The sequence below is a fragment of the Diadema setosum genome, chromosome 13 (assembly GCF_964275005.1).
Source record: "Diadema setosum chromosome 13, eeDiaSeto1, whole genome shotgun sequence".
Taxonomy (NCBI): Eukaryota; Metazoa; Echinodermata; class Echinoidea; order Diadematoida; family Diadematidae; genus Diadema; species Diadema setosum.
Window position 1 is genome coordinate 21,613,887 of NC_092697.1, and position 23,731 is coordinate 21,637,617.

At 40.5% G+C, this 23,731-nt stretch overlaps 1 protein-coding gene and 1 pseudogene across 1 annotated transcript in view; both read right to left on the reverse strand.

Annotated features, from left to right (window-relative positions):
• Window positions 1-23,731, reverse strand: part of LOC140236478 (uncharacterized) — a 139,594-nt gene that overhangs the window by 50,429 nt on the left and 65,434 nt on the right. Inside the window, exon 5 of the mRNA XM_072316401.1 lies at window positions 412-543. Coding sequence (XP_072172502.1) covers window positions 412-543 — 132 coding nt within the window. The remainder of the gene's footprint in view (window positions 1-411; window positions 544-23,731) is intronic.
• LOC140236412 (uncharacterized) lies at window positions 21,732-23,048 on the reverse strand (annotated as a pseudogene).

Consider the following 23,731-nt stretch of genomic DNA (forward strand, 5'->3'; position numbering starts at 1 on the left):
ATTCTATATTTTTTGATGATGAACAGAATTTAATTTCAAATTTAAATTTGAAGACCTGAAGATCCATAATTATGAAAAAATTTAAAGAATTTTGTACAAATGAATTTAATACAGCAAATGAAAATTTCTTTCCCCCATTTTTCGGTAGTGCAGGGTAAAAAAAAAAATGCATCAAATGTATATTCAAATTTGCATAGCAGCCTAGGGAGTTTCGTTTGTGTTTTTACTTCAAATTTCATGACATGGTACTTTCGTTAATTTGTTTGCTTTTTCCAACAAGGATCCAAAGTAGCAAATTAAACAATACTTTACTCCTGGTCTTTCGTTTGTTTTGGAAAGACTTATTTTACACTAATACCATAAAGTCTGATAAGACTGGAAATAAAAGGCAAAGCCGTTTTCTATACTCACTCTGACAATTTTCACCAGACCAAGGTGTCTCACAGGGAGGTGTACAGACTCCAGAATATCTGTTGCATTGACCAGCAGACTGACAGTGACATGTTTGAGTGCATCCAGCTCCATACCTTCCATTGGGACAATCTTTATTGATAAGTGATAGTGGAGAGGTTGAAAATAAGACATACACTATTGTTTCAAAAAAAAAAACCCTGTGAATTCATCAATTACAAGTAACTGAATCATCTGAAGCTCTTGTACTGAGCTGTGTTCTATTCATCATATGTCTGTCATTATGATACAATCTGTACATCGCATCAGAGCCTGTCTGTTTCAGTACCCTGTAATATCAAATTCAAGTCGTCCTTTTCTATTCACCAATCGAATTACCTTCCTTTACAAGATATTTAACACTTACCAAGAAGCAGTGTCATGAGAATTTGATATTGGCAAAATTGTTTTCAAATAATGTTATCTTTCTCTCCATTCTATAAAGTGCTTCATCTTTCAATAAAGTAAGACACCAAATGCCCTGCCTGGAACTTTTAATACATGAAAAGTGGGGGAAAAGGTATTCACATGTAAAGTTACAGCAGTGCTTTGTATCTCCCTTCCATGAAATTAACAGTGAAGGAAGCTATCAGCACTTTTCTAGTTTTATAGTGTCCACAGACAAAATGGCAGAAAGATAAAATCAGCATTCATGACACCACCTGTCTCGTAGTCACTTCTGATATTCATAAAGTTCATCTGCCACTTTGTGAATGCCAGTTTCTCCTTCATCCATAACAGACCTTGCAAATTAGGCCAGCCAAAGATTGTTAAACATGGCTTACATATGGCAAAAGTAGCAACTAATGTATAACAGTCATATTTCAAGTGTTTTCGGAAACACAGATCATGACAGAATCCCACATGAATACTATTAAAAATTCCTGTCCATGAACTTGCCAAATAAAGTCATCAGAGCAGTTGCATATAAGTGGCTATATCACCTAAACTCTTCATCATAATAGTGTACATCCCTAAACATTGAAATTGCATTTTTATACATCTATTTAGAAAGTAATTATTGCATCATATGTAAATCGCTGTTAGTAGGGCAACTTCCTACATACATTGTAAAAGGTCTTCAACAACTATAATTATATTTCCTTTCCCCCCTGAATTAGGGGTATGAAAGGGCATCAGCTCTCTTACCATGGTGGCATTATGCTTACGCAGCACAGATAATAGAATATGCATATTTTTGTAAATATGAGACACCCTAGAATAAAGTTTTAATGTCTAGCTTGGGGTATTGCATTGTGTTCTGTTACTTGCAGTCTTGTCATATCCATTAAGATTGTCAGATCCATAATCATATCATCAATGCCATTGTAATGGGGTTGTTGCTGTGGTAAGCAAAGTGATATAAAAAACCCAAGCAACAATTCATGAGAAAAGTGCTGATTCTTTTTATATATATTAAAAAATGTTTGTGCTTAGTTTCATTGTTATACGCCAATTACAAACAGGAAAGTGAATTTAATATCTTAAGTATATGAAGGTCACAATCATGTCATACTTGCATAATTTCCATGACAACAGCAGAAAAAAAAAGGCAAGTGCCAAATTGTGTCTCGCCCATTCGCGTACAAGAAATTAGTATTTTTCTAACTCCCAGAAGTTCATTGACCTGTCTATGACCTTTGACCTTGTGGCGACCTTCAACTCCCCAAGGGACATTTACCATTCAACTTTGGTCACAAACGGACAAAGGGATCAAAAGTTATGAGCCATAATCGAAACACGCCATAAAAACTTAACAATGTGCCCTAAAAATTTGTTGACCCCTTTCTCTGACCTATGACCTTGTGATGACCTTTAATTCCCCAAGGGACATCTACCGTCCAAGTTTGGTCACAAACGGACAAAGGGATCAAAAGTTATGAGCCACGATCGAAACGCGCCCTAAAAACTGAACATTGGGCTCTAAAAGTTCGTTGACCCCTGTCTGTGACCTTTGACCTTGTGATGACATTCACCTCCCCAAGGGACATCTACCATCCAAGTTTGGTCACAAAGGGACAAAGGGATCAAAAGTTATGAGCCACAATTGAAACGCGCCCTAAAAACTTAACATTGGGCCCTAAAAGTTTGTTGACCCCTGTCTGTGACCTTTGACCTTGTGATGACCTTCACCTCCCCAAGGGGCATCTACCATCCAAGTTTGGTCACAAACGGACAAAGGGATCAAAAGTTATAAGCCATAATCAAAACGTGCCATAAAAACTTAACATTGGGCCCTAAAAGTTTGTTGACCCGTCTGTGACTTTTGACCTTGTGGTAACCTTCAACTTCCCAAGGGACATCTACCATCTAAGTTTGGTCACAAACAGACAGATACATCAAAAGTTACAAGCAATAAATGAAACGCGCCCTAAAAAAAATTGGGCCCTAAAGTTCATTGACCTCTGCCTGTGACCTTTGACCTTGAGGTGCCCTTCATGTTTTGTAAAATGTGTAACTTTGTATAACCACTCTTCCCTCCAAGTTTAAATGAAATTGATATTCTCAGTAGAGAGTTATTCAAGTTTTTGTAGCGTTACAGACAGACGACGGACGGACGGACAACGGACGGACTGACGACAGACGGACGCCGCAGGTGATCCCTTAGTCTCCTCACACCTCCGGTGGGCTCGACAAAAAAAAAAAAACGAATGGGCAAACGGGCAGCTGTTCCCTAGCTGACATCACGGTCAATGTAGTTTCACTTTCTCATTTTACTCTCAAAGAAAAAAAGAGTTGATATCAAATGAGTCTTTTTATTTCATTCTATTTTCGTGGCAAAGTAGGAGTTTGGACAGTAGATTAAATTCTATTGATATGCATTTTTTTCCTATTTGTTTCATTATGAGTGTTGCAAGTATCCCAGAGATGCTTGGAACTTGCTAAGATTACTTCATGTTATTGACCGGGCTGAATATAATTTTGCAAACGCACCCCCCTTCAGATCCTTAAAAAAACAAACAAACAAACTAGAAATGTCGCTATGGCGACTGGTATGCCTCCGCCATAATGCATGATTCTCCTAATAGGTCTATAGTACATGTGGACAATGTGTGATTACATTTTCACAAAATTGGCAAAATATTAAAATGACATGTTTGTCACAAATGTATTGAATGTTTACCTTCCTTGACCTATGTTTAATTGGATGAATAGGAGAGCATGTATTTGGGGATTTAAGAACTTTAACTTGACTTTGACCATTTCATAAGTTTATGCACTGAGTAATTTTCAAGGTATGGAGAAAAAGTGCAATTTCTGTATTGAACAGTAAATTGTTATCATTTTCATCTGGCCTTTGATTTATAAGAGAATCACTGTCAGGCAGAACATACATAAATTCAGCATGTTCAAGTTTCAAGATAACTTGAGCCACTTCCGAGATATGGAGAAAGAATTAAGTTCAGCACTTTCACTTGATCTTTGACCTTTTACCTTCTTGGCAAAAAAAAAAAAATCCCAGAGAATCTCTATTGGGTTATACATGCATACATCAAGTTAAAAAAAAAAGAAAGTCCTGCTGGCATTGCATAAATATAAGGAAAATAGTAAAATTTTGAAGTATTGCCCTTGACCTTTGACCCCTGACCTTTGACCCCATGAACCCTAAATTCCCTAGATAACCACTGCCAGTCAGTAGATGCATATATATATACTATGTTCCATGAAGATACCTTGAACAATTTCCAAGATACAGAGAAAAAAGTGAAAATTTAACATTTTACTTGACCTTTTGACCTCATGACCCCAAACTTTCACCAGAGAATCTTAATTAGGTAGTACATGTATACACTAAGTTTCCAGAAAATATCTTCAGGCATTGCATAGATATGGGGGAAATAGTAAAATTTTAAGCATTTGACCTTGACCTTTTGACCTTTGACCTTGAGCATGTGCACCCAAAAGTTGATAGGCACAACTTCACCCCCTAATACACATACATGCCAAGTTTCATTAGGATACCTCAAAAGGTTTTGGTAGTTACCCTGTCCACAAAATTCATTACGGACGGACGGAAGGACGGACGGACAACCCGAAAACATAATGCCTGTGGCACCACTTCGTGGCGGAGGCATAAAAACTTCAGTCTGCCAGCGACGTCAACGTCGGATGCTAAATAATTATTCTTTTCTATTTTTTTTTATTATATTTTGCACCAGGGCAAAAAAAAATCGTTGGCAAAAACAATTCGCACCCCTGGTTCTGGCAGCAATGATTTGTTATACATATCTACTAGTATTCTATACAGTGTTTACTATTTATCAACCGTACATCCGTACGATACGGAGCACGTGCACGTTTGCATGTACGTGTGCTACTTACAAGTATGTAGGGTCTATGTACGTGACTTCTGACCAATCTATATTGCCAGCCCAAGAGCGAGCCTTAGCCTAATTAAAAAAAAAAAATAAAAATGGAGGGGCAAGCATATCATTTTGCCCAACCCCCCCCCTCCATAATTCCAGAGATGAGATTTTCTTACCATTTTTTTTTGACAGAAAAACAAAAAGTTACCCCCATAAAAATATTGGAGGGGCAAGCATATTTCAATTTTGCCCCCCCCCCATAGTTAATAATTCCCGAAATGAGAAGATTTTCTTGCTTTTGAAAGAAAACTAAAATGTTGCCCCCATAAAAATATTGGAAGGCAAGCGCACCATTTGCCCCACCCCACATAATCATAATTCCCGTGATGAAAAGATTTTCTTGCTTTTTTGTTAGAAATCTGTCCAATTATTTCACCCAAAAGCAGTGGCGTAACTACGGAGGGGGGGGGGGGGTGCACCCCCCCTAATCCGCTGGTAAAAAAAAAAAGACTTACCAATTAAAATAGTATTTCAAGGGTTAGTAAACTGCTTTTGAATGAAAGAGTGATCAAGAAATAAGATATTTTTCTATGATTTCTTTTAACCATAATTACATAGGTATACTTGTATAGTGTGAAACATTGTTCAAAAAGCCCGGACCCGACAAAAGATTGTGATTGGGCGTGATTCCTGGTTGGCATTCTGCATATAAAGCAGGATGTGCGCAGTGTACTCAGAACGTCCGAACGGCAAAAAGAGTCGCTACAATGTTGCGCAATGTGATGTAGAATGTACACCTTTGTACCTTACGCTTCGTTATATCAAAGCTAGATCATTGATTTTGCAGTGTTGCTTTACATACTAGTCTATATAAAAATGTCTTGCATTGCCAATAAAAAGACTTGACCTGGGCTAATTCCTAACTTTTCCATGTATATAACACAAACAAACACGCACAATTATTAGGGGATGCTCTAAAGTGCAGATTTTGGACATCCTTCCCCCGCTTGGTCACTTCGACGCCACCTCGCTGGTCATACCTCCCCCAGTCATGAACATAAACCGACACCCTTGACTACCAGTTGCGGATCCAGGGGGAGGGGCGCATCGGTCCCCCCCCCCCCACCCTCTTAATTTCCAAAGCGAAAAAATATAGCTTCAAACGGCAGTTTCTGGACTGTAAATTGTCAAAATTTTCAAGCTCGCTTGCTCCGCTCGCTCGCATTTAGTCGTAATGCCATTCTCCTGAAGTTGCTGCCAGTAATTGCCGGCAGTTGCGCCCGGTGCGCTCCCACCTTAATTTCCAAAACGAAAAAATATAGCTACAAACGGCAGTTTGGGGACTGTAAAATGTCAAAATTTTAAAGCTCGCTTGCTCCGCTCGCATTTAAATTCTCCTGATATTGCTGCCAGTAATTGCCAACAGTTGCCCCCGGTGCGCTCCCATTAAAAAAAAACATACAGCTTCAAACGGCATTTTTTTTACTGTAAAATGTCAAAATTTTCATGCTCGCTCTCTTCGCTCGCTCGCATTTAAACGTTATGCAATTCACCTGATGTTGCTGCCAGTAATTGCCAGCAGTTGCGCCCGGTGCGCCCCCCCCCCTTAATTTCAAAAGCAAAAACATATAGCTATAAATGGCAGTTTTGGGACTGTAAAATGTCAAAATTTTCAAGCTCGCTCGCTCCCCTCGCTCGCATGTAGTCGTTATGCCATTCTCCTGATATTGCTGCCAGTTATTTGTCGTTTCACACCGTCATTCCATGATCCATTTATAGGGGGACAACCCCCTCCCACAACCTTCCCCCTTGCTCGTTCCGCTTGCTCGGGCTCGGTCGTGTTCATGACATCAGTATAAGAATTATTACTAGAAGTTTATTTAAATTATACCATTTATACGCAAATTGTTCAATAACAATTTACTTCAAAATGTACTGATACCTTAAACAAGTGGGACTGTTTCAAGTCGATAAAACACGCAAAACACTTGCATCAAATTGCACTATTTACAACATCCAAATGCAAAAAGTGCTCACCGTGGGAGGGGGACACTCCCTCCCACATCCTCCCCTTCGTTCACTCCTCTCGCTCTTGCTTGGCCGCGTTCATGAAATTCAGAGTATATATTATATCAAAACAGGAAGTTTATTTGGATGATACTATTTTATAGACAAATTGTTCAATAATAATCTACATCAAAATATAGTGCTACCTCAAACAAGTGGGACTGTTTCAAGTCGATAAAACAAGCAAAACATGCATCAAATTGCACCATTTACAACATCAAAATGCAATTTCAGTTCTAACCGTGGGAGGGGGTTGGCCCCCTCCCACACCCTCCCCCCTCGCTCGCTCCGCTTGCTCAGGCTCGGTCGCGTTCATGACATCAGTGTAAGAATCAATACAAGAAGTTTATTGAAATGATATAGTTTATAGGCACATTGTTCAACAACAATTTCCATCAAAATGTACTGCTACCTTAAACAAGTGGGACTGTTTCAAGTCGATAAAACCACGCAAAAAGCCTGTATCAAATTGCACCATTTACAACATCAAAATGAAAAAAGTTCTCACCGTGGGAGGAGCTCCCTCGCATACTAACACCCCCAAGATGAAATCCTAGATACGCCGGCGCCCTTTCCCCGCTTGGTTTCCCTCAACAACAACAACAAAAAAAAAAAAAACAGTAAAAGTCTAGGGATTGAGAGCTTCCTACGAATTTCAAATGTCTGTCCAAAAAATCTTGTTACATTTAGTGTCAAAACGCACCCCCCTTGAAAAAAAAGCTGGTGACGCCCCGGTATTCTTATTTATTCTATACTCTAGTACTTAAAAAGACCCTGTCACACCTTTCCGGGCAAGCTACACGATCTATATAGTTGTGTGTAAGGATTTTCTAGCAAGAAGGATAATTTTCTGCGGGCAGACAAGGTTTTGGGCTAGTTTCGTGTGTGCATTACCTACTGGATGCATGCTACTTATATTTTACTTACGTTCTAGTTAATATGGACGACAAGCGGGCACTGCAAAGTACAGGCGTTGCAACTGTGTGTTACATGCATGGGAGTTGGCTGCAAGGTACAGCCACTATGAACCTCCTACTAGTGTTCTGCGTTGACCTCTGCGGCCAATCCCCGCGACTCACCCAGAACAAGTTTTAAGCATGATCAAGGGTCTGTCGCATCTTTCTGGGCAAGCCTTGCTTATGACTTTTTTGCTACCCGGAAGTCCCCGCAGATGACACGCCCCCAACCATACTTAGCATGTACAGTATCTCGCTCGTAGTTGCCAGGAGGTATGCACGCAAGTCCGAAGTGAGTTGTGGGGATAGCCAGCAGAGGTCAACGCAGAACACCAGTAGGAGGCCCGTAGCTGCCGCAAGTCACGGGCAGTTAACCCGCTTGAAGTACGTAGTTTTTTGCCATATTTGTTTCTTTCACAAATACAGACATTGTGTTTAAAGGCACATTTATGGTCAGAGTCATTGACACAGAGAGCATTGATGTTACCCTAGTCGCTGTCGCTAACAGAGAAAGTGATGAACTTAGGTGAACTACAAACTTTGAATTGCCCTCACCTTCCAATTTTAACAAAGTGATCCTGGTTTATCATGTTTTATCACTTTATTTCATCTTGTGATGTTTTTCAGTATCGGGCCACCAAAAAGTGAAATGTCATAATTATTGTTGGCCCGTATGTTGGTTAAGAGTTAAGTCTTGCATTCTATCTTTGCATATACACTAACGGCAAACAACAGCCAGTTATATTTGTTGACCTAACTTGCAGGCTCTTTACTTCTGTGGTGCTCCAGATAACTGAACAAGATAAATTACTGGCACATCTATGATAACTTCTACACATTAAAAACCCAATAACATGGCTACTACTAAAACCCTCACATTCATCTAGCATCAAACTCACAATAATACACAGTAAGTGGAAATGACATCTCACATACAGTCAAATCTGCCTATGGCACACGTATGCACGGCAGGGACAAATTACGGGCCGCGGCATTATTGATTGTGACGTAATCGACCTTGATAGCATAAACAATTTATCGTTTATGATCCCTGCATTTTTAATTACCCCTATATTGAATAAGCACTAAATAAAAGAAAAACAAAAAAGGGTGGAAAGTATAGGTATCTTTATTTCATACATATTCATGTATTTAAAACACTCCAGTCATAGTTGCAAAATCTCACTAAAAATTCCATATAAGTAGTTATTTTTGCACCCTTAATTTCATGCATTAAATATTACATTATGTCAATTATTTTTACGTCATCGTAATAGTATTAATAACATTTTTTGGGGATTTTTTTATATTTATTCCTCTTGGATTTGAATGAAAGAGGTCATGCCTGCCTGTTTCGTGCAATCGGTTTCCATCTTAGAATTTTTTGCTTATCTACCCATTCTCCTAAAGAAGGGGTACAATAGCGTCTCGTGAGCCCGATGGGCTACTAAAATCAGAGTTATTGTGTTGCTAGCGTTAATTTTGGGGGATATCGAGGTGACATGATTATGATCTCCGGTGAAGTTAGTTTTTTGTGTAATAACGATTAGATAGATTGCACTTGGTATTACATTTTGTTCCCTTTAGGGGAAAAATACAAGATACTTTCCCGATGTAAGAGCCGCAGAATTTTATTTTTATCGGAGTGGCGCTCGCGCTTCCGCCTTGTGCGTAGGCGCAGAGATTCAGTCCCACATCGTTCGTTGTTCGACGCTTGAACGTGCATTTTGGCGCATGCCTATGGCAACTGCGTTATGTCGTGCTATTTTGTAGGTTAGGCTGGTTTTTGTGCAGAATGCATCCTTTGCTGCATGGTTCCTTGGTTAATAAGGTTTTGTTAAAACGTGAAAGTTCTGTGTGAAGTCGGATACTGCTTTGGCTTGCTTACGAGAGGGTCTGAATCTAAGCTGCTTAAGTCTCACTTTATGTACAATTTTGCTTTGGGATAACTGTGTACTGTAGTGTATGTAGCCTGGATAACCAGTACTAGCTTCTAAATATGAATGTTTTTTGTGTTTTTTTTTTAAGATTTATCAGTTTGGGCAATTTGTAATATCTGTCCAGGCGTTGATGTTCTATAACCTTACTAAATTACCTTCAAGTCTCCATACCATGGACCTGGTAACGGTGGTTCAGGCATGCTTTTGTGGATTTAGGCCTATACAAATGCCTTCAAGAAATTGGAAAAGGAGTACATAATAGGTAGATTTGATATAGATTCGTCGATATTATATACTGTATGTGATATTTGTGAGTAGGGCCTATTATCAGTATGGTTACACATTTGCCTTCAGCTTTTGCAATGTTTATATCCACTCATTCCAACACAATGATGATGGGCAAGGTGAAATTGTTTACCAATGATGATATAATGACAAAATATGACATTGATGCAATCAATTGCTAATTGAAAAAAAAAACAACAACAACAAAGAATGAAAATATAGTGCTTTATATTTTTTAGGTGCACATAAATTAAATGTGGCCATGACCAGTAGGCCTTAAAAGTGTGAAAAGTATCTACTACAATACTCGGTAACATACATATAAGAAAACACCCTGTCCATAATATTCAACCATGCACTTGTCACCTCATATTTGTCGCTGTGGTGGACTTGCGTTCTGCAAGGACGTCTTTGGGATGTCTTTCTTGGGTTACATTGTTTTCTTGTAACCCAACAAATGACTAAAATAACAGAAGAAGACTGGAAGAAAAAAAAAACAACAACAAAGAGCCAGTACATGTAATGTTGCAACTGTGTTCTAACGAGAGTACTGTAGCAACCTCAGGCTATGGTCATCATCCACCCACACTTCTAGCTGCTTATTTGTATTTTTTCTGTTTTAAGCTATGCCAGAGTTAGAATGCGTTTGATATAAAAATATTGCAGGTACCATGGTAGCGGTACTAGTCATGCTAGTAGAGAGTGACATGAATTTGGTGTGATGCTGAGACTTGCAAACATTTTCATTTTTTTTTTTTTTTTTTTTTTTTTGCTGCCTGCAATGGAGAATATCATTCATTTACAGTACTAAATATAGGGACTGTTGGAATATTATTTTGGTCTCAAGAAAGTGACAGAATGCATGTGGTTTACTTTTTTATTTTTATCATTTATCAATGTTAATGAATTCAACATCACAAACAACAGTGTTACACGACCTGAAAGAGTATTCAGCTACAGGTAGTGATGTATGTTGACTTTCCATCCACTGCTCATAAAAAAAAAAAAAAAAAAAATTAGCTGCTGCACAGATGTAATTTCCTTCTTACTTGAATAAGGAAGTACATGATGCTAAAACATGTACCGGTACTAAATAATGCAGTTGGTGCAATGGATGTGGGTGAGGTCGTTTGTTTTGTTGTTGTTTTCAGTGAGCAAAGCAACGAAACGTGCAAATGTAAATATATGTAGAGGTAGTAAAGTACTGCTGTGTGATGGCGTTAAACAATTAAGTCTTGAACTGTGGATACTATGCTTGCAGTGCACACATATTTAGAAGACTTCAACATGACTTGAATGAGCGCTTTATGAGTTGGGGGGGGGGCAATCAATTGAAACTTTTCAACAAAGCTGATAATTAAACAATAGCAATAAAAATGAAATAAAAACAAGGTGATCAACATGTTTCAATAGGGTGTGCTACAATTAACACTAATCACAATGTCGTGACAAAGACAACAGAGAAATTCTTGAGACTGCTGAATGCTAAATGTGTCAAGATTAATTTTGCCTCCACACTTTGAGAGATTTCAAGTCAGTGCTGGTCAGTCAGCCTGGACTTTACTGCTCTCTCAAATGAAATTGTTGGCAAACTAATGTGTTTTTTTTTTTTCTGTCAACTGATTGGTGCAATGGTAATGAACATGGTTGAAATGATGAGCAGTCAATGGTGACTGATGGACAGACATCTGACTGCCTTAGCAGTGCTTAGTGTTGTCCGCTTGGCTTTTGTGCACTGTCACTGGTGTGCAAAGTGAGCTATGCAGTCTTTGTAAAAGTTATGTGTTCTCTCCTGTACAGTCAAGTCGTTTTTCATTTGTGGAAGTTTTGATTGTAACAGTAGTAGCACGATGTACCGGTACAGGAGTTCGTGGGATGAATTACTGGCACAATCCTTCCGTAACCTTGGCCACCACCCGCCCCTCTGGCCCCGGCCCGCGGCGCTCGGCTCCGCGGCGGTCGACTGTAAAGTAACCCGCGCCGCCCGTGTCGCGGCCCGTGTGGTGACCATATATTTGATTTGCCGTAAAGTGTAAATCGAACTGCCCTGAGCAGTGCACAAGGTCAAATTCAAGGGTAATAAATGATTCGCAAAAAAATTCTAAGATGAACAGGAACCACATGAACTTAACAGGAATGTCCTGAATAATGTCAAACAGGCCATCACATTTCACAGAAAAATCCCGTCGAAACACCGAAAAAGTGAAGAAAATAAGCTGAAAATTGATCGTAATTACGATCCTCTCTGTGTGTCCCATGGGACCAACTCGTCATGACAGCGACATGACCTCAAACGTCGACCCATTGCGAGTTGAATGTTTTGCTAGGAACGTTCTAATTTTTATGAGAGATTGGGTATATCTTGCTCTTCTGGATTTTCTCTGAAACATGTTTGGAAACCACTCTGAGTTTTTCTAATGACGTCAGATCTTGAGTCACCACCCTCGCTCATTTGATCGGTTTCGAACGGAACCCGAATCAAAGTATTTTTTATGAATGATAAAGTGAGCCCTCTCTCGGCGAATGTGCACAATATGGCTGCGCGCGTAAGCTGTCCATTGCTTCTGTGTAGACGTAACATACTTGACTTCATGGCGGAGGCATAAAAAAGGGCATTAAATAAGTTAAATCCGCAAATAACTCAAGAACAGATGATTTGATCATCACCAAACTCACAGAATGTGCTTAAAAAAGCAAGAAACAATCAAATTTGGGGTGACAAGGTGAAAGGTCGTCAGATCATGGAAGACATAAAATAACCTCAACCCTCCAATAATTCAATGGTGAATCATTAAAAGTAATATATTACCCCTGCTTCAGAAAGGGGTAAGTCACATGCTCTTTCATTATGCTAGAACACTAAAAATACATAGGCCTGTTGTTAGTTTGCAGTGTTGATGTTGAAGTGTTGGTAACTATTGATCCCTCCCCCCCCCCCCCCCCAATCTGGAAAGGAAACATTTTCCCACTAGACTCATCACACAAGGCTGCTTGAGTATTTGTGACCCGCTACAACAAAATGATCCTTAAGTCGGGCGAGGTCGATTATTTGAAAATTGCACGATATAATCCCCTAATCTTTCTGCTTTAGATTGATATATAACACATTTTATAAAAATAATCGGCTGCGGAGATATCGATGTTTAAAAGAGAGCATGTCGAGACGTCTCTAAAATCACTGTTTCGAGAAAAGAGCCCTAAAAGTCTTCCTTCGACGCAATCGCAATCAACGGACACGCAAGTCAGTTTTCACCTCTGGACAATAGAAGGTAAGCCCTAGCAACCCCCGAAGAGTTCATTCAAGCACATCAGCGTCGGCGGTCTCCTCACCAACCAATCAGTGACCAGGATGTGAGAAGCGGCTGAGCATAGCGCACCCCGCCCGCACGCACCAGTCGACTGGGCAGTGTGCGAGCTTCACGCTTCGGTTAGCAGCAAGCAGCAAACCGACCAATGAGATCACTCTGGTCGTTGTTAGGGGCGGAACCTATCTGTGGCGCTCAATCCAAATTTTCGAACCAGTTTCTGCTTCGTTGAAACGCCAAAAAAACATGGCTCAGAAAAACGCTATTTGTTGGTCTTTCCTTTGATCATCTTGCTTGAAAATTTCGACAGATGATAGAAGACATGTCAGACTCCAATAATATATCAAAATCAGAAAATCGTAAGTTTTGACCAATTTTAATGCTCTGACTTCAAACTCGATTTTCACGGCTTCGACCGTGCGCGACTTTAGGACCTTTTTGTTGTAGCGGGTCACATATAGTGTGTCACTGGGAAGGAGGATAACATTCATATACAGTGTATTGCAATTTGGGCAAACTATATTTGACTCAATATTCATGCTCCAAGAGCATGCTGAGATTTTTTGTGAAAAAAAAAAACACCACCCCATGATGATACAGTGGGGTGCTCTGAAACAGACCCCTCACGTCAGCAGACTGAGTATAGGAATTGCATGAATTTAAAGCTTGGAGGAGTGTGACATGTGTCAGTTTCAACCCATTCCTCTCTTGCAATTCTCCAGGAACCTTCAATGTCCTCAATGAGCTACTTATTTTTGCCCATTAACAAAGAACAAATAAGTTAGGTAATCGGCCAAAATGCAAAAGCACTCAATTAGCTGTATGACTGGACCTACGTACTACTCATTGACCACTTTTTTATTAAATACCTGGTGGAAAATACTGCAGATTGTTGACTCATATCATATGTGCAGAATTCTCTGTGACAAACGCAACTGTGCGCTGGTGCAAACTCCTCATTTTAATTGACCACCTGTTCTCCCACTGATAATGCTAGTAAATCTACTGTATGGCAAAGATGTGTTAACATCAACTGTATTAACTAAAGAGGATTTTCTTCAATTCTTTTTCCTCCTATTTCCTAAAGGTTATTGCCCGTAACCCTCTTGTTTCTCTTGATTTGTATACATGTTTGAATGTTCCAGCATATTGTGTCCCATTCTTGTATGTGTACTTTTGATTCTATATGCGAGAAAGCCAATGTGTGAGGGTGGTCAATCTAAAAATAGGTGTAGTATATAAATGTAGAGATATGCAGGGAGGGCATTACCCATATGCACTCCAGTGGGCTTTTTCTCACAGTTTCATGATTGTTGTGACTCATCACCATCATTGCCACACATACTGAGTGTATACTCAGACATCGGGAGATTTCAACTACTGGTGTATAGTTCCAATCTGACCTCAGCAGCTTTATTTCCATAATCACAGTTACATATTCACAGGATCTATCAAAGTGTCACAAGATATTTCAAACTTCAGATTCGTCTGAGACAATACAACTCTGTCACTCCATTTTCAGACTGACTGGTGATGAGCAGCATGCATCATCATTTTCAGAAAATTTTCTTCCCGTACATACTGTGTAGGTCTGTACCCGGCGAGATCTAAAATCCAACTCAATTGTCCACCCAATGAAATCCAAACAATGTGCAGCTTAATTAAACAATAACAACAATAACTGCACTTTAGCTGTAATCTCCTGTACTGGTCAACACATTAATTAAACATTCCAATTAACAGTGAAATCTAACACTGTATCCTTCACAAAAATTGAATCAGCCCAGAAATATCTTGTGCTTGCTTAAACTCCATTTGCAATTTCAGTTAAAATATTGTTCATGCTTAATACATGATCTTCGAATGTACAGTTTAAAGCAAACATTGTGGCCATGCAGTCATTTATTTGCTGCCGTGACCTAGAGGCACTAGTTCTGTGGTGCATCAGACAACTGGATAGGATGGATCACTCACCTAGCACATATTTGTGATACTTCGAGACAGTTAAGATTGAACAATAGCTTTACAAAATGCACACCAATCACTGCCCTCGGGATCTCCAAGCATGGCTGCCAAGCTCATGCACACCCTAAAAGCAACTTGGGCCAACTTATCCGATGCCCAATCATGCTGTGGCCATCACCCATGCTCCATGAAAAAACATTAAAAAAAAAACAACAAAAAATTTCCTATGATAAAAGTATTCTAAAGATTGTCTTTCACTCAAATACTGCATAAGATGAGTTTTAAAAGCATTATAGTTTGTCTTGATTATATTCTGTCTGGTAACTCATTCCATATTTTTGGTCCATTATAAAATATTGACTTTTGATAAGAGCTTACAAACGGCAAGTAAGGTTTCTTGTAACACATGTATGCATCTGGCTACTGAGCTTAAAGTAATTTGTTAATAATACAGGAAGCATATTACAAAAATATAAAGATATATATATATATTGCACTTTGATATATATGTGTATATACCGGTATATCATAAATATTAAGAATTTTCAAACAATCAAATATTGGCTTTGTGTGAGCATGGTAATCGTTATGAGAAACAATTCTGATTGCTTTCTTTTGTGATTTTAAAAGCCTTGACATATTTTTCTTCACTACAGTTTGTCCAGATTTGTATACAATAATTCAAATAATTAAAGGCAAAATTAGAGAATTAAACAAAAATGATAAAACTTCTTTTTGATACGAATGAAATCTATACGATAAAAAATAATATTTTGTGAAAGTTTGTTGCAGAAAACATCAGTGTGCTGGTTCCAAGACAGCTTTTCATTGATTATTGCACCAACTTTTTTGTTTGAAAATAGAAAATTTTAATGAGAACTTACCCGTTTGAAATTTAAATTGTATTTTTATGAGAAAGGCAAAGGAAGAGACTATGATGCATAATGAGTAATAATAAGAGAGCCCGCACGCGCATCCAGCAATATTAGTAGCTCCGAAAAATGTGACTACCAATCAAACAGTCACCCTACTGCTATTGAGAACTACCCGAGATTATGAAGGAGGGTGGGAGAGGAGGGACTGTAGTCTCTTCCTTCGCCTTCCTCATAAAATACAATTTAGATTTCAAACAGGTAAGTTCTCATTTAAATTTTCTATTTCATTTCGGAAGTTTCGAAAGAGACTATGATGCATAATGAGTAATAATAGGAGACTTTGAAGCCGGTAGTCACAATTTTTTGGCCATACAGATCTGTAGCAATGACCGTATTTACCACTGAGGGGTATGGCTTTACCTTTTACGATAACACTGCTTGGCTGAAACCCCCATTCTCCTCCCTGAGGGGTTTCGCGCAATATGTTTGAAATGTCTTCTCGTTACTCCAGCCTGCCTGTGCCAAAATCTCATGTACAAGCAGATCTTTCCTGGAGTGTGCCGAGGATAAGCTGGTGTCAATTCCAGCTTCTGCCATAACTGTCTTAATCCAACTTGACAAAATTTGGGTAGAAACCCCGTGATATGGTTTACAAAAACTTATTAACAGATACTTTTGGTCCTTCCTAATGATCTGAGCCCTTCTCAGATACTCTTGAAGGTATTGTACAATGCAAACTCTTCTGTCTGGAGGGTACGCTCTTAGACTAACGACTTGGCCTGTATTACCAGGTCTGTGATGCTTTAACATTAAGTCATCAATGAAGAATTTGACGGAGTTGTCTTTGAATGTCATCTTGTCTATTCTTAAAGCATTCAATGACTGTACCCGCTGTGCTGAGAGAAGCGCTAATAACATTGTCACTTTCAATGTTAGCTCTTTCAAACTCAATTCGCCTGCAGGTGATTTCCTCCTCAGATAGTTGAGGACAGTTCTAACGTCCCACACCTCCGTGTAGCGGGGTCTGGGGGGTCGTAAGTGTAAGACTCCCTTCACAAATCTAGTTATTAGAGGATGTGTGCTTATGGAAAGCGAACTGTCTGTGAGTGTCAGAAAAGAAGCCAATGCACATCTAGCAGAGTTTATGATACTGTAGCTGGCTCCCTTATGGAACAAGTCTGAAAGAAATTCTAGCGCCCATTCTGATGATGTCTGAATAGAATAGTTAATGTTGTTGGCAGAGCAGAAAACTTTCCATTTGCTGATGAAGCTATGATATTGTTGTCGTGTAGATTTCCTCCAAGAAGCTATGGTGACCTTGACGGTCCCTGCACTCAATCCCTGTGACCTGAAGCGTTGGCCGAAAGCCTGCAACAGAGCAAATCCAGATGCTTGTGTAAGGGGTGGGGTATTAAAGACACAAGTTGAACAAGAAGTTGTGCATGTCTACATAGAACAAGTGGTTTTTCAGTCAGCATGTCCTGAAGTGCTAGGAACCAAGATTGTGTAGGCCATTTTGGTACTACTAACAACCCTGTGGCTTTATCTGTCCTTATCTTATGCAGACATGTAGGGATAATTCAAGGCAGAGAGGAGGGAAAGCATAGAACCTTAATGGACCCCAATCCACTGTAAATGCATCTACATTCTCTGCCAAAGGATCAGGCTAACAAGTGATATACCAGGGTAACTGTGCATTAAAGTCTGGAAGCCAAAAGATCTATTTCAGGGAGGCCGAAATGTTCTACCACTTCAGTGAATTGAGCTTTGTTAAGCATCCACTCTGTTCGATCGTTAAACTTCCTTGACATGAAGTCTGCTGTGGTATTGAGCTCTCCTGGCAAGTAGGCAGCTGTGATCCAAATATGTCTTTCAATACACCATTCCCAAATGTCATGTGCCAAATTGTTGCAGTATGTGATCTGAAGTCCCCATATTGCTGACATAAGAGGATGCAGTAGTATTATCCAGTCTAATGAGAACATGAACATTTCTCAGGCTTGAACAAAAGGACTTCAATGCCAATCCTGCTGCAAAGGGTTTCTAGATAATTTATCTCATTGTTAACAGCCTTTTCTCTTTCCACTTCATTCCACTGTCCCCCTGTGTTTGTGCACATGTCCGTTGCTCCCCAACCAGACCCACTCGCATCTGTGTGCAATTCTATTGTATGCCTGGGTCTATGGATAGCATTAGAGGTGTACTGTATGTGGTCAATCCACCATTTAAGCTCCTGTTTGGCTCTATTAGACAAGTTCATTTTCCTATCAAAATGACCTTTATTGGCTTTCAATGCCAAAATCTTCTCTTTTTCCAAGATTTTGTAGTAGAGGGGCCCATATTGGGCTGTGGGAAAAGTATAAGCAATCAGTTTCCCTATTACTCTAGCCACTTCTCGAATAGAAGACTCTATGGCATTCAACAGGCCTATGCACTCAGCAGTGATATCTTCCTTCTTAGATTCAGGGAGTCGAGAGTAACTGTCATGTTCACAGAGTTAAGGACAAATCCCAAAAAGGTGCTTTCTTTAATGGGTTTTAACACTGATTTAGTCTGATGGACAAGAAACCCCAAGTCTTCGAGGAGATCAGTCGTTGCATCGACTGCTCTTTGAGTGCAAGCCTCACTCTTCCCAATAATGATAGTATCATCAAGGTATCCTACTACCATGTGACATAGCTGCTCTTCTCAGATGAGCAAAAACTGGTTTGAGAAGCTTTGTGAACAGACGCGGTGCTGTACTAAGCCCGTTTGGCAGCCCATAGCGAAATAAATGTGGTCTGCAGATGGCCATCTGCAGGCCATCCGATAGCTATCCGATGCTATGCCATCCGATAACTATCGGATGGCAATTTCACATGCAAATTAGTTACCATCAGCAAGCCATCGGCTAGCAGATGGCTTGCTGATGGGTACATTTCCTGATGGCTTGCCGATGGGTACATTTCCTGATGGCTTGCTGATAGCACTGCGGATGGCTATACCTACTGGCCATCCAATGGCTATCCGGTGGTTATCCGATGGCTATCGGATGGCAATTTCACATGCAAATTAGTTACCATCAGCAAGCCATCCGCTAGAGGATGGCATGCTGATGGGTAAATTTCCTGATGGCTTGCTGATGGTAAATTTCCCGATGGCTTGTCGATGGGTGCATTTCCTGATGGCTTGCTGATAGCACTGCGGATCGCTATACCTACTGGCCATCCGATGGCTATCTGGTGGTTATCCGATGGCTATCGGATGGCAATTTCACATGCAAATTAGTTACCTTCAGCAAGCCATCCGCTAGCTGATGGCATGCTGATGAGTACATTTCCCGATGGCTTGCTGATGGGTGAATTTCCCGATGGCTTGCTGATGGGTAAATTTCCCGATGGCTTGCTGATGGGTAAATTTCCCGATGGCTTGCTGATGGGTATACATTTGCCAATGGCTTTCCGCATGCATCCGCAAACCACATCACAATCCTTGTACGTTATAGTAATGGGACAATTTCTGGCAGGTGTATCCGGTCACACGAAGTCAGCACCTTTCTGCAGGAATCTCTGTTACGATCAATTTTCAATATATATATGTCATTGCCACAATCCATACAGAGACCCTATCATCTCGGTTCATAGAAATAGGCCTACTAGTACTATAAAAGCACTAATTCCCACCAATATCTCAAAGTCCGATCAGTATATAAGACTTACCATCGCGCAGGTATATATCCAGTGCACAACCACACACAATCCCACTCATAGCAATTTGCGTTTATATGTCTCACGAATGGAGCTTAACATATCACATGGCAGGAGTTAATTGACACAATTTCCGATGCAAAAACGTTTAGGCTCCACTCCTGATACTATGTAACATTGCTTGGTCCTTTTAGAGACTACCATTAACATCTCGCGGGTTCACAATCACTCACCATTCAGTTGGTAACGGGTAGTCATGTTGATTCATCATCTTCTAGCTGACACTGGATACTACTAATATAAGGCTCATACTGAACATTGCAGCTACACTTGATCCACCATAAAGGCATAATTGCAGGCTCTTCAGTTTTCACACAAAGTTAGGACATTCTGTTACTATGTGACATTGAAATATGGGATAAAATGAGAAACTTGCTTACCTGCTGATAAGAATGATGGAGGAGAGACATAGACCCTACTGGAGTTGTGCATGGAGTGGTGTAGGAATGATGATGGCCAACGGTTATTTCAAAGCTGGTTTAACCAGGGAGGTGGGCACCTCATTGGTCTGACCACAAGGTCATCATCACCCCATACAGTCTCTCCCCCAGTCTCTTGGCCTGGCCCATAAATTTTCTTAATGACACACAAATATATATTGTATATGAACTCCTGGTTTCAGAGACTATGTTTGCTGATGTCTTCCTGGTGATACAAATGATCAGATTTTTGAAACTACAAGTTTTCTGATGGCTTCCTGATAACTGTTTTTATTTGCCAATGTCATCTTGATGGTTGATGCTTTGCCATCAGCGGTAAGACATCAGCTACCTGATGTCTTCCTGATGGTTAGGTGAGAAGCTGTTTAAAAAACCGAGTTTGCTGATGTGCTCCTGATAGTTATCAATTGGCCATCGGCTAGCCGATGTCTTGTTGATAACTGGGTTAGAAACGATCAGAAAGACATCAGCTACCTGATGTCTTCCCGATGGTTAGGTGAGAAGCTGTTTCAAAAACCAAGTTTGCTGATGTGCTCCTGATAGTTATCGATTGGCCATCAGCTAGCCGATGTCTTGCTGATAACTGGGTTAGAAACTATCAGGAAGACATCGGCTAGCGGGTGATTGCTGATAGCTACCAAATCACTGCCCAAATGCTATCCGATAACCATTGGATGATCATCCGATGGCTATCGGATGGTATTCTTTTTTGGTATGGGAGTGCACAATATTGCCAAAGTTTGCCCTGCCACACAAATCGCAGGTATTTCCTATCTTGCGGATCAACTGGTACTGAATAGTAAGCATCCTGAAGGTCGACTGAGGCTAGAAAGCAATCTGGTGTAATAAATTGCATTGCTGTATGGATGGAATCCATTTTAAAATGCCCGTAGACTAGGCTTTGTTCAAATCTGAGAGGTCAAGAATGACCCAGGGCTGCCATTCTTCTTAGGGCGGTTAAAAATGTTAGAGATGAACTCTCCCGCTCCATGTGAACAAGGTTCAATAACATTCTTGGCTACCAGTGAATCAATGTCAGCTTGGTTATTGGCCAAATCTTCATTCTTTACTTTGTACTGAACCAAAGGTTTAATCCTTTCAGGTGGAAAACATTCAGGCTTGAATTCATAGCCATTCACAGCTTGTAGTATTGTGGGATCTGAAGTTAACTTCTCCCAATTACATGCATGAAGCCTCAGTCGACCTCCAACTGGATGGTCATTTACACATAAAGTGGTAGGTCTATAGATTCTATAGATCTAGTAAATCGAGGAGTAGATCTAGAATACTGTTCTTCTAGACAAGATGGAAATGCATCATGGTCAGTTACTGACATGTCAAATGAGCAATCTGTTAAATCATTGTCTCCTACCTCTTCAGAGGAGGGCTGTTGGGTTACTTGTTGTGGGGAGTCTTGCTTCTGGCCTGTGGATGAGCTCTGCTCTGCGGCTGTTGCTGTGGGGGAGGTCGCGACTTCCCCTGGTAGCACTGGTCTAAAAAAGGATGATTTGCCATTCCATGCACGAAGCATAAGGCTGCAGCACTATGTGAGCCCGTCCAGCCCGCATCGTGAGCCTGCCGGCAAGCTGCGCTGTTGAAGGGCTGTCTGTACGGATGGAAAGAGCCGCTCGGACGAGAAATATGTTTCTGCTGGGACCTCATGACCCCAGCAGAGGCCTTATGTTGTTCTTTTAGATCTTTCATCTGTCTTGTGAGATCATCATCAAACAACAGCTGCGTGACTGGCGTCAACGACTTACAGAGATGCACGTATTCCAAGTTGATGACCGGTTTAATCAGCTCCTTCCGCACGCAATTCAGTTGGAAGTGCACATTACTCAATAGAGCAAGTACGTCTTGATGAGACTCAGATATCTCGCGCGTCGAGAGAGCGAAGAAGAGCCCCAATACCGCGAGTCAGACATTTCTGCACTCTCTGTAATTTCAGATCTCGATTACGCGTGACGGACTGCAGGTGTTCCCAAATGGGAGCGTTCACTTTAGGTGTATCGAGGTGGGGGCAGTTGCTCAGAGGGGGGTAATTCCGTAATTCCGTTTCCTTGATGGCTTTATCTTCCAGTTTGTTGCCAATAAAGTAATTCACCGATTTTGCGATTTCCTCGTCAACTGCCTCTCCAATCCCGAGGGGGATAGTATACTTGGCTGCCAACGGTGGTAGCTGTGCAGCAGGGGGAACCTCTTCCACCCCTTTGACAAAATTGAACGGTCCATCACGCTCTGTGTCGTCAGACGTATCAAAATCGTCCCCAACAAAATGACAGACGTCAGTATAGGCAAGCGGGAAAATTCCTCCGCTGTACATCTAACGTTAGATGTAGATGTGCCTGAATGTACCACAGCAGCACGGCTAGTGGTTTTATCATGCGATTGTGGAAGGTATTTCACCACTTCGGCGAGGAGATTTTCAAGTTTGTCTAGATGAGAACTAACGTCCCCGGAGGTAGATGCCCGACGCTCGGAAGGGGCTTTTGATACTGTATGAGGTGCTTTTTTGGGAATTTTCTTCATCGGCTTCTTCCTTGAATCTGGAGCCTTAGCCTTGCCGATGCTCACATTCTTCTGTATGTGCACCGTACCGGCATCGATGGAGGGAGGCGCTGGTGGTGGTAAATCTGACTTCGTGGCACAGACCTCCTGTCCACATGTAGCACGTAAAGTGAAGGATGGATCGTGCTGCTCTTTCGAGCTCATATTTATCGAACCACCGTATAGTTTAGGCTTGATAGATGCGTCAAACACTTCTCTGTTGGTTCCCGATGACTGGCGAAGCAAAATTATCTCATGAGAAGGTAAATTCCAGTGATGAATTTATGAAAAGAAATCAAACCGTGGAGCTAAGCAGGAGAACCTCCTGTCGGCTGGAACGAACGCGAACGTATTGCTGGACGCGCGTGTGCCCGGGCTCTCTTGTTATTACTCATTATGCATCGTAGTCTCTTTCGAGACATCCGAAATAAAATAACATAAATGTACATGATAATTTTGTTTCTATTAAAATCAATGATGTTTCCATTAAACGTGTTCCATATGTTAAGTTTTTGGGTGTAATAATTGATGAAAAGCTGCCTTGGGAACCAGCACACTGTATTACAACATGGAATGCTCTCCCAGACACCATGGTAGAAAAATTAAGAATGACAGCTATGTCATGGTGTCTGGGAGGGTATTCCATGTTGTAATTGGCAAGGTTTTGTCAGGTATTCGATATGCTGACTTTTTAGAATGGAACATGCATGGCCACAGCATGATTGGGCATGTGGTAATCTCTAATCTTTCAAATAATGAGTCAACAAAAGCATAATGCCACTCCATATGCAACTTCAAAGGCCATTTTACAGTCATCTAGCACTAGGATTGCCATTATCCCTCAGTAT